Source organism: Melozone crissalis, unplaced genomic scaffold (assembly GCF_028551555.1).
Source record: "Melozone crissalis strain CALT ecotype California unplaced genomic scaffold, PUWL_Pcris_2 ptg000008l_1, whole genome shotgun sequence".
Taxonomy (NCBI): domain Eukaryota; kingdom Metazoa; phylum Chordata; class Aves; order Passeriformes; family Passerellidae; genus Melozone; species Melozone crissalis.
In genome coordinates this window covers 2859675-2874414 of record NW_026535786.1, presented here as the reverse complement: position 1 = coordinate 2874414, position 14740 = coordinate 2859675, and the positions used below count along the sequence as shown (strand labels likewise).

At 50.4% G+C, this 14740-nt stretch overlaps 1 protein-coding gene across 1 annotated transcript; it reads left to right on the top strand.

The window, feature by feature from the left end:
* Positions 1-1434: 1434 nt before the first annotated feature.
* On the top strand, positions 1435-8496 carry ENDOD1 (endonuclease domain containing 1). Its single transcript, XM_054269791.1, has 2 exons — positions 1435-1892; positions 7298-8496. Exons 1-2 carry the CDS (start codon positions 1560-1562, stop codon positions 8429-8431), a joined length of 1467 nt encoding a protein of 488 aa, XP_054125766.1. The 5' UTR covers positions 1435-1559; the 3' UTR covers positions 8432-8496.
* Positions 8497-14740: the final 6244 nt, after the last annotated feature.

The following is a 14740-nucleotide window of genomic DNA, read 5'->3' as shown; positions in this document are numbered from 1 at the left end:
AGCCTTTTTACATCCAGGAAAATGAAATTTTATGTCTGTTCTTTCCTTTCCATCACCTTTCCTGAACATGACTAACTCTTTCTGGCAGGGCTGGGTGACCAGTCATCTGCCTGGACCAAACCCAAGCCCACTTACTACATTTCCTGTTGTTCCCCAGCCTGTCCAGGCTGCCTCCCCTAGCTGATATCACCACACCAAGAGGCGTTGACGTATTTCCTTGTCTTGGTACTTCCAGAAGTCATCCCTGAGCAGAGGAATGATAGTCATACAGTGTGGTCTATTTTTAGCCTTTCACAGGCTCCTTCTCTGCCCTTGGGCAGGCTCACCACCTTTAACCATTTACTGTTCCCCCTCATCATTTTCAGTATGGACATAATCCTACCTTGTCTGCAAGCTACTTGTGGGATGGTAGCACTTGGGAGGTTTTTTTTGCTTGGAAATTGTATTACAAAAGGGACTTGTGTCCTATTGGCATCAAGGATTTTTAAAAATTGTTGGCAACACAGCTGATGGCATCTCACTTCTTGGGTGGGAAAATGCTACCTTTTCTTGACTCCAAAGTACTGCTCTGTAATCCCCTTTCCATCTCCATTATTTTGAAAACATCATTTTCCCAGTCACTGAAGGAATGCTGCTTTTACCCAGCAGTGGCCAAGGTATCATAGGCAGCTGCTTATTGGGGAGATGGTTACTCTACTGAACATAAACTCAGGGGAGCAGCTTCATTTCCTTTTTTTTTTGCCAGTTCCATAGGTTTGACCAAAATGTTCTGTGGTGGATGCTGATTAGGGGTACCTGATCTGAGGGTCCTCATCCTTCTGCCTGTTGTTAATCTCCTCTGAGAGAGGGTCTCCCAAGATGAGGTGATGAGGGAGGGTTCTGAATTCCCCAAACAGCGCCAGGAGAGATGGAAGCTGAATGCCTTTCCCAAGCATCTAAGCAGCATTTGGCTGGCAGCAATAGTGATGACAGACACCCCAAAAAGGGACAAAGGGGGCTCCCTGCAGCTCCAATGTTGCCACCTCTCTTCTATCTCTCCCTCTCCTTTGGCCAGCCTCACAGCCGGAGAGAGGACGGCTAATACCTTCTTTGGGGTGGTGGAATCTGACTTTGCAGCATCCCCTCTGTCAGCCTCAGGAACATTTCTGGCTGTGTCAGCCAAAATTCCTGCCGGGGACTGCTGCAATGCAGCACACCACACCCCCAGCCCGGACAGCCGGCGCTGCTGCTCGGCCCCAGCCCTGCCGCTGCCACGGCCGTCCCTGCTGCCGCTCCCGTTGCCCGGGAGCAGCGCCGGTGACCGCGGGTTGCCGGGCATCCCGTCCCGCGGGCAGCGCCCTCCGTCCGTCCGTCCGTCCGTCCGTCCGTCCGTGCGTGCGCGGCGTGTGTCGGAGCGCCTCGCGCACGTTCCGTGTCCAACGCGCCGCCCGCAGAACGCGCTGCCGCCCCGGGCACCGGCCGCGGTTTCGGGTTGCATTCCCCGCACACCCCGGCTGCAGACGCTCCCCGGCCGCGCTGCTGCATGGACTCTGCGCGCAGGGCCCTGGCCGTACCCCGCTATGGCACACGGCGCTCCCCTCGGCTCCAGGGACTGCACCATGAAGACGTCAATTGCGCTCTTGCTTTGCATCTCGCTTTTCCCAGGCTTTTCCCAGGGCAGAGTTGTTAGGAAGGACGAAGCTGGTTTTGCGGAGTGTAACGTGTTCTTCTCTGGACAAGTCCCACCCGAAGGATTTACGCAGCCGTTCCATGTGAAAATCTGTCAGCAGTACAACAAAGAGCCACGCTTTGCAACCCTCTACAGTACTAAGGACAAAATCCCTCTTTATTCGGCTTTTAAGTTTACAAAGTCAGCTCGAAGTGGGAAGGAGAAGTGGCTGGTTGAACCGCAGGTAAGGCAGCTTTTCCTTTGCTGAAAAGCGACTCTTCCTGGAGAACGTTTCCTCTGGGGTGAAGCTGGGGCTAGAATTTGGCTGAGGAGGCAGGAACTCTGCTTATTGAACTTGTGTTGGTATGAATCTAGCATGAGCAGAACTTATTTTTGTGCTTGGAACTGAGCAAACAAATAGTTTCTTGTCCCAGGGAGCTTGTAATGAAAACGGAGAGGCTGCTGCATGAAAGTGCAGTGCCAGAGGAGAGGAAAGCCCTCTCTGACACCCGTGATGTGTTTGTCCTGCCCAGCCAGCTCTTGTGGGCAGGGAGCTGCTGGTGGGTTAAACATCGCAGTGTCAAGTTCAAGTTTGTTCTGCTGCCAGTATGATCACAGTGTTGATAGGGACTCTTTAGCTTCACTGAGCAGAGATAAAGCATCCATTTGTGGTTCACCAAGTTGATGCTGCAGCTTTTCAGTGTGTCCCAGTGTTGCAGACTGAGGAAGGAAAATGAGTTGCTGTGTTGTGGGGCGTGCAGGTTACAGTCAGGTCAGAAATATGCAGTATCAAATGAATTTTTCCAGAGCCTCGATGATTTTTGTCTCCCCTGTCACTTGGCATGTTTAGCAAGGCCTTCGGGCTGTTCAATTTAATGGAAATCCTTTAAAAACTGGTGGTTCTGTAAGAAAATTTTAGCTCTTCTCTCCCCCTCCCCCCCATGTTTTAGATTTTTCAGCAGTGATAATGACGAATATTGTAGCAACATTAGGCTACCCCATCTGTTGAGCTCAGTAGAGATTATCAGTGTGCAATGTGCTTTGTTAGGGCAGGAGTGGCTGCAGAGTCAGAGCAGTGTGTTGGGAGTGTGGCCTTCAGCTGCTGGATGTTGCCACCATCCAGTGGCAGCTCACCCCTCTCCCAGGAGGATGCTGTGCTTATTTTTCTCATGTGTGGGGATGAGATACTGAGGCCACAAGACCACAGGCATTGAAGACAGGAGATATTAAGTGGTTATCTTAGCCTGGACTGTCTTCTGTCTCTCTGGGCTGGGTTTTGAGTTAAAGGAGTTTCTAAGAGCGTTTTGGTTTAAGCTCCTTCCACTTCACAGGTAAGCTGTGGGAGCTTGCCCTTTTAAAACAGAGCAAACTTTTTGCAGAATCTGTCATTATTGAGTTGTGGAAGGGTGGCAAATTTTTAAAGCACAAAGGGAACCAAGGCTGGCAGAATCTTTGGGCAGTGCCATGGAGGCAGCAAGGTAAAGCAGCAGAGATGCGATCCTTTCCCATTTACCTTGGCCTGTGGCACCCTTCATCACCTCTAGCGCCCACATCTGCTCCTGCTTCTTGTGGTCCAGCTCTCCCAGCCCACCTAGGTAGGCTCAGGAGCTGCTTCTGCCAGGGAGCAGTGGCCAGGTCCCCCATCACCCTGTAACTTTGGTCCCCCTTGAGCTGCTTCTCTGCCCTTCCTGCTCCATCTTTTTGACCCCTCATCTTGTCTTGACTCCTGCCAGCACTCCAGAGTCCCAAACCTTGTGTGTCCTGTCACCAAAGCCACCTATGGCCTCAGAAATTATAGGGTAGGTGCTGCCTTTATTTGGTCTGGCTTCTCCAGAGCAGCCTCACAGGATGACAGTAGTTCATAGTCAACACTAATGGGTCTCCTTCGTCCAGACCTGAAATGCAGATGTCCCTTAGCAGCACCTGCTCTGCAGCACGGCCCAGTGAGCTCCTATCACTGATTTCCTGGGTAATTTCCTTGCCAAGACAGGCATGGCTGGGTAGGGGCTGGCTCAGCTGCACAGTGCCATGTGCTTGCTCATGGAGATGCAGACACACAGCAAACAGAAAGAAATCACTATAAAAACACTCTCAGCACTCCAGTGAGGGCCTCAGAGTTGTCATATGCGTTTTTTGGGATAATGATGTAAGCGGTGAGGGCACCATCTCACTCCCTCCTCAGGAATGTCTGCCAGAGAAACAAATGCCAAATGTAGCACAGAGGCAGTAATTGGGTGAGAAGTGTGAGGAATGTCAGTGCCACCCACTGCAGACTGGCAGCTGGAAACAATGAATTAATTCAGCAATTAGTGAAAAATTAGAGAGCAGGAAGGATAGGCTGATGAGCAGGGTACTGATGGGACTCCCCCAGGCACAGGTCTGAAAATATGCTCTGCCACAGATTTCCTAGGGGTTGTGAGCAAGTCACTCAGGTGTCTTTTACCTCACTCCATTTTGGTTGTCTGAAAATCTCTGATTCTTTCTGTAGCTTAGAGAGAGACAGAAAACTCTGGAGTTGCTTTTTCCATCCTAATTTATGAGGGGCTGGATGAATTACCTTGTGTATTCATTTGGTTAATGGCCACCACCAGGCAGACAACCAAGGTGGGATTCTTGCCCAGCTCTAGTGCAGCTACCTCTGAGCTGCTCCTGCAATCTCTCTTGGTAGAGAGTCAAGAGAACAGGCGCTTCTAGAGCCCCTGGTGAATGTCCTACTGCAGAAACTTCAGTGTAAGGTGCAGTGTGCCTCCTCCCTGAGGTATGAATCCCGGCTAAGGTTGGATCCAACATTTCCACTTCAATCAAAGGTGCAAAGGTGCCTGAGGAAGTGGTGGTGGGAGAGGGAAGCTGAAGTTCAGGGATCCTGCATAGCAGGGTGGGGAAGGTGGGGGGTGGCAGCGTCCTGCCTTGTTAAATGACCAAACTCAGTGGAAGCTGCCTGCCCTAATAACTGTGTGGTGCCATGCTTCTAATCCCCCTCCGCCTCTGTCCCTTCTGTCAAACTGCGCCCTCCACTTAGTGACACACATCAATATTGTTATGTGCTAACATCCATACAGGCTGCAGGCACATTAGTTATTTTTAAACCCCCATTCTGTGACAGGGAGTTTATCTGTCTGCTTGGGTTTTGCCCTGAGCTCTTCCAGGTTGTTTGGACAGGTGTCTTCATGGCTGACTCCATGAACACAGGTATGTTTTGGGGTGACACAAGCCAGAAGCTTTTTGAAGGAGGGAGCGAAGGTATCTTGCAATGCAGATTAGATGCAGTGCTGAGACAGCCTGCCTTTGGGACTGAGCTGGAGGAGGCGTGGAAACCTCAGGTGCACATTAGTTATGACAAACCATAATAGGATTATTATAAGCATAATTAGGTGATGTCAGAGCCTGACACATGAGCAGCACACAGCTGTATTTTTGTCATATTCTATTTTAATTGCACCCAAACAATCTTGATGATAGGTGCAAAGGCCTGCAATGGGACATATTTTCTTGATAGGATCTTCAAGGTTTGCATGCAGCAGCTCATAGGGAGAGTTTGTTTTGCTTCATGTAGGTTGGTAATTCCTGCCAGGAGGCAGAGGTAATCCATTTTAGGTCTGTGTGTCCTTGTAGATTGGCAGCACTCACCATGGGGGTGAGATGGGATGAGTGTCTCTGAGAGGATGTCAAACTCCAAAGGATCATAGCACTGAGGACAGTTCCTGGACACAGCCTCACATCTGTGCCCAATCTCCCTCACGTCTTCTGTGCTATTAAACACACTGGGTGCATCCCTTGTCCCATGGCACACCATCATCTCATCAGAAGGGGAGAATGGCAAGGGAAGGGGGGGCAGGAAGAGACAGTGGAATGCAAAATGTCTGGCCTCATCAGCCAGCTGCAGCCTGTTGTTTGGGGTCACTGAGAAAGAGGAGCAGAATAAGGCAGCAAAAGTGCAGAATAAGTCTTTTTAAGTGGTGCATTTAGAAAAAGCTGTGACTTGTGCTTCAGCACATGGGACTCACCATGATCCTCCCAGTCCCAAAGCAATAAGCACCAGATACTTCAAAAAAAAAAAAGCGAGAAGCCTCCTTTGCAGGAGGTGGGGTAATGCAGCCCTCTGCAATGGCCAGGCTTGGCACTGTGACCAGGCTTGGTGCAGAGGGAGCCCTGTGCCTAGACTGCAGGGGTTTGGCTGGTTCAGGAGGCCAGCCAGAGCTTAGCTCCCAGGTGAGGGTGATGGACAGCTGCTGACACTGGCCCTTTCCCCCTGACAGGCCTGTGCAGAGCTGTGAGGAGGTGATGTGCCACTAAGAGGATGCAAACTCTGTGTAAGGTTGCAAGGACATAGTTGGGTATCTGTCCAAGGGCACTGCAGGGTGGTCAGGAGACAAGGATGAATGACCTGGCAGTGATTCAAGGTTGACTATGAGCTGTCTGTCATAGTGTCTCCAAAGTGCACATTATATAGTGCAGTAAACAATTTATGGGCCAGCGGCAAAGGCAGAAGGTTTAATTGGGCCAGCACAGTGTGGGGAACCTGAGGGCCACACCCTCTGAAACAGAGACTACAGAAGGCAGTGGCTGCCAGAGATCATCTGCCACCCCTGAGCTTCTAGCAACGTGTTCACCCTCTAATAATCTGAGGAACAAAATGACAATTTGGCACAGCCCTCTGGAGCGGCTGCAGCAGTGTCAGTAGGAATGACTATGGATCAGACAGAGCTGTGGTCACCTGAGAAGGACCTGAACACACCCTGGCATTTAGTGCTTCTCCTCCCACTGCTCTTTGCCTCCCCTGCCCGCTCCCTTCCCTGGCGCGTGGCTCCAGGACAAATTCCCACTGCAGTAATTGCTACCTCTGGCTCCGCTGCTTGGGAGCCGCAGACACAAGCAGGGAGCACAGATTCCATCGAGGGCCTTGGGTGATGGCACCCTCACCCATGTTGTGCCAGGTGGTCATTAAGGATGAGGTTCAGACTGTTAATGACATGAGGATCAGGTTACTGATGACCAGCCCTCCAACAGCCCTGGGAGCTCACTGCTGTGTCTCCTGTTCAAGGTGGGGCAGTTCAGGTCATCTGACATGAACTTGCTTCATTCTTGCTTCTTACACAATAAGCAATGAGAGGTAAATGCCTTCTGTAGACATCTTATACACCATGGCTTGTTTGGTTTTTGTTTTTTGTTTTGTTTGGGGTTTTTTTTGTTTTGTTTTGTTTTTCTTTCCCCATGACTTGGATTTGATAGTTCAGAGGGTCTTAAGTAAAACCATGGTTAAGTTCTTAATTGAACTGCAGGTACAACCACAGTAGGAAGTGTGACTATAGATGGCTAAATCTAGCCATCTATTGGTCTTAAAATCTCTTCCAGGACAAATTACAAGTCAGAGGCTTGGTATGTGGTGCCTGGTGAGACTTTGAAGGCTGTGCTATGCTATATACCAGGCTGAGAGCTGCAAATATTCTTTGGAGCCTAACCCAATGTGTTTGGCTGAGAAGCTGAGTAGAGAATACACTCCTCTGAAGCACTTCAAGGAAAGTAATGACAGGATGCAGGATATAATCCAAGGCATGGCATGTACTAGTAGTGCTATGTCAGGGCTCATTTTACACGTTGTTTTCTAGGAAGGCGAATTGCATGCAGTAACGCTTCTCCCTACTCTTTCAGATAGATGATCCAGAAAATGACTTGCATGAAATGGTGCGTGAAGCTGATATTCGTGGCACTGTGGCCAACCTTGGTGCAAACCAAGCCCTGACCTCAGACTACGTGGGCTCTGGCTACGAGAGAGGCCTTCTCAATCCCAGTTTGCTCAATGAGAAGGATTTCCAGGTGGCCACTTACACACTCACGAATGCCGTCCCTCTGAGCCCGGCTCTGAGCAAAAGCTGGCACAGAGACATTGGGAAGGTAGTGGAGCAAGCTCTGGTCCCTCACTGTTCCGAGATGGATCATCTATACCTCCTTGCAGGTGCGGTTCCTTCCAGTATCAAAGTTAAAGACAAGGTGTCAGTGCCAGAGAGCCTCTGGCTGGCAGCCTGCTGTGATGCTTCAGAGGGATGGTCCTTGGGACTAGTGAAAAAAACCAATGATGAAAACAGCTTGGCAGACCTCACGGTGAGAGACCTGGAGAAGCAGCTTCTCCGAGGAGCCCGCTTGTTCAAGGGCAACTGTGGGAAAGGCAAACAAAGCCAGGAGAAAAGAGAAGCAGTACTGCAAGCTGTCAGTCAGATCCGCTCTGGAGAGCAAGTAGGAACAAAAAACGACCAGGAGACCAAAGAGAATGGCTTGGTGAGAACAGTGGCTGGCATAATTTCTACCCCTTTCATCAAACTTCTGGAACTCCTCATCTACATCTTTGTGGAACTGGTGAAATTTGTGTTTTACTTTCTGTGGCTTGTTGTAAAGCAAGTTGTTGGCACAATTCTGGGTGGAGTCTGCAGCCTGTGGAATGAGATGGTGTCCTACCTTAAAGCCATCAGCATGGTGCTCATCAGCATCCCCTATGATGTTGGGAGGGTCATTGTCAACATCTTCCTGGGCTTCCTGCAAATTGTTCAAGATGCGATGTCCCTCACCTACGGGATCCTGAGCATCCCCGTGGAATTCATCCTTCACCTTGCTGCTTTCCCTTACCACTCCATCTGTGCCATTCCCTCTGTCCTTCAGGACATGGCCACCGGGATCCTGGGCACCTTCTTGCTGGTCATCGATGCCATGGCCACGGTTCTGCATGGCTCTTGTTACCTGGCTTGGTACATCCTCAAACCGTTTGTGCCTAAAGGCTCTTCTGGCGACTGAGAGGAACAGAAACCAAGGCTGCAGATACATGGAATAAAGGAGGAACGGGGCAATGCTTTAAGATACACGGCCAAATGCTGTCAATTTCATTCTGGTATTTATTGTAGTGACATTAATAATAATGAACTGACTGGGGAATTACAAGGAGGGCCAAGGCGGTGTCGCTCGGGGCCGCCACCACTGTAACTAGAGTTCTGTCTGCTGTCAAATGTTCGGGTTTTATTGGTGCGGGCCACTAAGTTTCTGTGATTTGCAGGTGTCAAGAGGCTTCCTCTGGGAAATGCACACTAAATGTGGTATGAGGTAATTTTTTTCTGGCTGTGATGACACTGAGACTTATGCAGTGGCAGTGAGCTCTGCAGCCCTTCCAAGGAGCAGGTGGTGGTCGTTAGGGGGGGACATGAGTTACAGGGGGTTGCTGGGACTTGATGGAAGGAGAGGCAGGCAAGAGTGCAAGGACTTGGGGGTGGGAAACAGCAGGGAGCAGAGTGAAATAGAGGCAAGGTCCTGATATTGACTGCATTGCTCATTTCTCTGGTGTCCCACTTGTGGAGGGGAGGCAGCTGGGTATATCTCACAGTCTTCAGGCCTTTCCAGACATCTGAAATTGCATGGATCTTGCTGCAAGGAAAGACCTACTTCCCGTTTTTTTTTTTTTTTTTTTTGCATGGTGGGAAAGCATTTTTCCTTAGCTCTATACCAATATCAAGGTTGTCTTCCTCCAAGCCTTCCTTGCTGTCTGGTGACCACGGAAGGTCTGAGCCCTGAATCTTCAAGATGTGGTGTTCTCTGAAGGTCTAAACCCACAAATACCTTAGCCCTGAAGCCCTCGTGTCTGCTCCAATGCCCAGCAGATCCGGGAGCCACACTTTTGGATTCAAATCTGTTGCAAACTGCCTTGTCTCCCCTGAGAGCTGACTGCTCCCGGAGCACGCAGGGGACTATGGACTATCAGGTGGGAGGAGAGGCAGGAGGGATCCCGGGCTGCAGCGCTTGTTTTGCTGGGTGCAGATCCACACACAAAGAGACACCTTAATGTCAGAGGCAGAGCCAACTCCTCTTCTGCACTGCACATCCTCTCTGCTCACTCTGCATGAGTCATGTCCCCCCACATCTGTGAAATTGGAGCTGGGGCACATGTCAGGGCTTTTCAGGGGACCAGCAAGTGTTTGCAGCCAGATGAGGGGCACAGAGACATCTGCCACTGCTGGAGAAGGGCACAGGAGTGCTGCCCTTCCCTGGGGCTCAGCAAGGGGCTTTGGATCTCTTGGTGCAGTTGCCCACAGGAGGGAGCTTCCCGTCTCAGCAGCATTTACTTTGGTGGGACTCCACGAGGTGTTTGGGAGTCCTACATGCATGGTTCCTTCCTTTCACACCCATCTGTGTCTCTCCCTCCAGTGCCAGCTTGGTGTGGACCCTAATCTACTGTAGCATCCCATAATGAGTCCCAGGAGTGAGCAAGCAGGTGCTGCCATCCCAGTGGTGCTGTGTTGGTGGTGGCCTGCCCTGGGTTGAAGAGAGCTCGGTTACTAAGATGGCAGCTTTGCCTCTCTGCATCATGCAGCAAGGCTGAGCTGGTATGGATGGATTCAGAGGGAAAAGGAGATTTGGTTCATGATGGGACAGAGCTGTTTCTTTATCTCAGGGGCTGTGTTCAGTGCAACCAGATGTGTGTGCACATCCCAGCCCAGCACACCTGGCCAGGTGGCACCCTGTTCAGCAGTGATGCAGATGGCAAAGCTGGGGATGTCAGCAGTGGTGATGAAGTGGGGAAGCAGTGGCATGAGTGGAAAGAGAGGATGACTCCTTGCCTTGCCCTTCCTGGGCTGCTGCTGTTTGGTGGAGAAAGAGAGGCTGTCTGCAAGCAGAACTGGCTTTGTTCAGAAGGAAAAGCAGCTTTTGGGTGCCAGTATGGGTTGCAGTTGGGTAAAGTCAGTGGCGTTTTGATATAGGTATGTTGGGTGCAAGGTCATGGCTCCTAACAGGCAGAGAGCAGCCAGTGGATGCTCTCCAAACTGAACTTTGCATGTCTGCCCACTCAAACATGCCTGGTCTGCTGTCAAGACAGATGTGGAGCTGATTTCCCACTCCTTCATGAGACCCTGTCTTAACCCTGGTGCTCCTCAACAGCTACATGGCAGCTGTGAAGGCAGGAAAGAAGCCAGCTCAAGCCCCAGGGGATGCTAGGGTGGGGTGACAGGATCCCCAGCAGCCTCTGAAGGCAGGTGTGATGGTGACAGCTCTCAATTGCAGCCCAAGCACTGGGGAGAAGGGGGAGCTGCCCCCCACAGCTGTCTTGCACCTTCTGTGTGACCTTGTTTCTGGCCCATTTTAGCTGCATGGCACTGCACAGCAGCCAGCCATGCACTTCCTGGGGCTCTTCCCTGCACCTGAGCCCAGTAGCCCCTGCATCCCAGGTTCACCAGCATCTCCAGGGCAGCTCTGCAGTCACAGTGACATGGGGGCTCGTGGGCTGACAAGCAGCAGAGCTGAGGCACCTCAGGAGGTCTGCGCTGTCAGTTTGCCACCACCATTGCTACCCCACCTAGCTCAGGCCAGCTTGTCTCTGCTGCAGCCATGGCTGCTGACAGCAAGCGGACAGTCCTTGAAATCCGGGGCGCTGCAGCTGTACAGGATTTGGGCAGAGGTGCAACAGTATTATAAAAATTGTCTTAACATGCTCAGATTTCAAATGGTAAGAACAGTAACTGGCATGGGGCATTTCTCTTCTGTGCTGCGTGTCTGAGCAGGCAGTGGGAAATCTGCCTTGAGCATCGAGCAATTATCACAGAACAAGCAACATCCTGCAAAAAACCACTGTTTGAGATTCTTCTTATCTAGGCATGATTTATGGCTCCTGAGCTTTACTCTATCCTTGGAAACGTATGGCTTCAACAAAATAAAATGACTTTTCCTAAGAGGGGCTGGTATCATTTTCTGTCAGAGAAATGCAAATGAGATAACAACCTAGGGTGTCCTGACTAATCAAGAAAACAGCAGCAGCACAGTTTTTCCTTGTAACAGCTTGCCATCTGATATTAATGGCTCTTTTGCGCTTTTTGAACACCTTTCCTCTCTCAAAGCAATTAATTAAACTGCAGAATAAGTGGGTAAAAGCTGAGGTGTTGCAGGCAGTATGACAGTGTGTGTGCCAGGAGAGGGGATTGTTTTATTCTTGAGAGATGCGGTGAGATGCACCTGGAGTGCAGCATGATAGCCAGTTTCATACAGAAATCACAGCACAGCAGCACAGTTCTTCTCAGCTCACAGGGAGAAACTCCCTCTTGTGCAGTGCTGGTCCCTGGACTGGCTTTGTCACAACTTCCTTACCTTCTCTAACAGGGGTAATTATATTCCACTGAAGGTATGGAGGTCCTGTGGTGAGTAAACCAGATGCTGGCACCTCCATTTTGCAGGTACCTCTCTTTGGGCAGATGAACCCCTGCAGCTGAGTGTATCTGTCTCAAGTCTGCAGGGACTGGTGAGGCACTGGTACAGGTTGCCTGGAGAAGCTGTGGATGCCCCATCACTGGAAATGGTCAAGGTCAAGTTGGCAGGTTGGATGGAGCTTTGATCAAGGGGGTCTAGTGGAAGGTGTCCCTGCCTTAACCAGATCACCCCGAGCTCTGACACAGGGGTCTCTGCACCTCGAGGTGCCCCTTGTCTCTGCTGCATCCACCTTGGGGCTGGGCACCCATAAAGGCGGAGGGACTCAGTAGCCCTGCAGGACAGCCCTCTGGGTCATACTGCACATTTTGAAGCTGCTCACCTTGCATGGAGCTCCGTCAGCAGCTCTGTCCCTCCCTTGGTCAGGGAGCAGCTCCTGTTCAGCAGAGAAGTGAGCCATGCTTGCTCGCAGCTTATCTCTCCAGCCTAGCCAGTGCCAGAAAATGGAAAAGGTATTGGATAATAAACACCAGTGTAACTCGTTTGGCCAGGAGGGATTGTCTGGGAGCAAGGAGTGTGAGGTGTGTCCAGGGTGTGTGTGTATTAGTGAGGTTGCAATACTGTGGGTTTGGCATGGGCTGATTTCTCTTTGCTGCACAGACTCCTGGGCTCTTGGACTCACTTTGGTGGATCTCACACTGGGTAACATCTGCTATTGATTTCCACACAACTGGTGTTTCCAGCCAGGCAGAAACGCCTAAAGACTTTCCAGTGGTGTTAGTGTTACAGCTGGTTGGAAAATCTCCAAGGAATTGTATTCTGTCAGAATGGGGTGATTTATCATACAGGGTTCTTTTCATGGCAATTTACCATTTTTAGTGGAAAATAGTTTTCAAGTCCAGGTTGGAACAAGGACAGGAAACCTCCAAGAGCAGCCCAGGGTCTGGATTAGCAGTTTGGATGCTGACATTCAGCACCCACTCCTGCCTAACAGCAGGTTTGGCATGTGAACGTGGCTCTTTCTGTCTCAGAGGCATATCCTTCAGCCATGGCCCATCTTAGCACATATGTGATTTTATTCCATTTGTAAGGGTGAAAAAACCTTGTCTCCTTTCCAAAAATACTGAAATTGTGACAGTGTTCCTGGGAGGTAGAAGCCATTTTCTACTAAGCCAGCAGCAAAGTTGCCTGCAAAACTGAGGCACAGGCTTCAAATTCTTCTGCAGTATCATCTTTATTAATAAGTTGATGTTTTAATCTAATTTGACATGGTGAAGAATGGACATCTGGAGCAGATGTCACTGTGTGACTTTTCCAAATCCCCAGTACCTGCTGGTAGAAGATGGTTATGGACCAATGCCAGGAGCTGCAGCAGGTGGGCAGGACTCTGCTGGTGAGCAGGGGAGGATATATGGGGGAGGAACATCAGACTAAGTAAAAGGAAGAAATTTCCTTTTAAATGAAGGTAAATTACAATGAGTAAAACCCTTGCACACGTTGTCCAGAGAGGTAGTAGGTGCCACAGCCCTGGAAACATTCAAGGTTAGGCTGGATGGGACTCTGAGCAACCTGATGTGGTTGAAGATGTCCCAGGTTGAGCTCTGTGGCCCTTAAAGGTCCCCTCCAACCCAAATGTTCCATGACTCTGTGAAACCAAAAGGCCAGCAGCTAAACAGTGAGCAGTAGGGGCTGAGAAATGGTCTCTGCTTGGTCTGACACCGACCAGCTGCTGATGTGAGTGAAACAGCTCCAGAGGGATGATACAATAGGCTCATGGAGACATCACTTTCTGGATTTGTGCCATCTAAATGTAGCCATTTAAAAATTCTTCTCTGCAGGCACAGGGGTCCCTGTGTTCAGTAGAAATGTGTCATCTGCCTTTCACCTGGGCCTCTCAGCTGGGACCAGTGAAGCTTGGCTGGGGTTGGGGGCTGATGGGGCTTGTCCCATCACCCTTGAAGACCTTTGAGGTGCCCATTGACATGGTTCACCCAGATGATGGTACAGGTGGGATGGTGTTTCCCACAGCCCCTTGGAAGGGGTTAATAAATCCTTCCATGCAGGTAGGACTAATATCAGGGCCTGATGCCTCCTGAGTGCTGCTGGCCATGACCTGCAGTGCTCACAGCCACGTTTGGGTGGTGGGGGTTGTGTGTGGCCCTGTTGAAACAGATGGGATTAACCACAGTGTGCACCTCAACCACACAGCTTGGCCTGACCTGTGTGGCATGAATCCAGCTCCCAAAGAATTTGGCCCAGTTTTTTTGAGTTCATGGAAAACATGTGCATTTGTGGGTTGGATGACTTCATCCCTCACCCTCAGGCACGTTTGCCCTGGAGGTGACAGCCTGCACTTGAAAACACCACTACACCTGCAAAAATGAGCTGAGTGTCTGATGTAGGGCAGGGGGCTGCCTTCCCAGGGATCTGTGAGGGCACAGAGCCCATGGCTGCAGAAGAGGCTTGAATGGTAACAGTGCCTTTCCTTGGTGTCAGAGGGGTGCCAGTCTGAGGCTCATCACCACAGCAGCTGAGGATGACTACTCAGACACAATCATTAAGGTTGGAAGAGACCTCTAAGATCATCGAGTCCTACACAGCACTACCAAATGCACCCCTAAACTGCATCCCCAAGTGCCACATCCATGTGTTCCTTGAGTTCTTCCAAGGTGGTGATTCACAATTCCCTAAGCATTCTGCTCCAATGCCTGACCATCCTTTCAGTAAGGAAATTTTTCTTAATCTCCAAACTAAACTTCCCCTGGTGCATCCTGGGGCCATTTCTCTTGTCCTGTCACTTGCTACCTGGGAGAAGAGACCGATCTGCTCCTGGCTACAATCAACTTTCATGTGTGATCAAAGACAAGTGAACAGGCTCAGGCTCCAGCAATGAAGGATAATTTTGTCCATTCCCTGATCCTG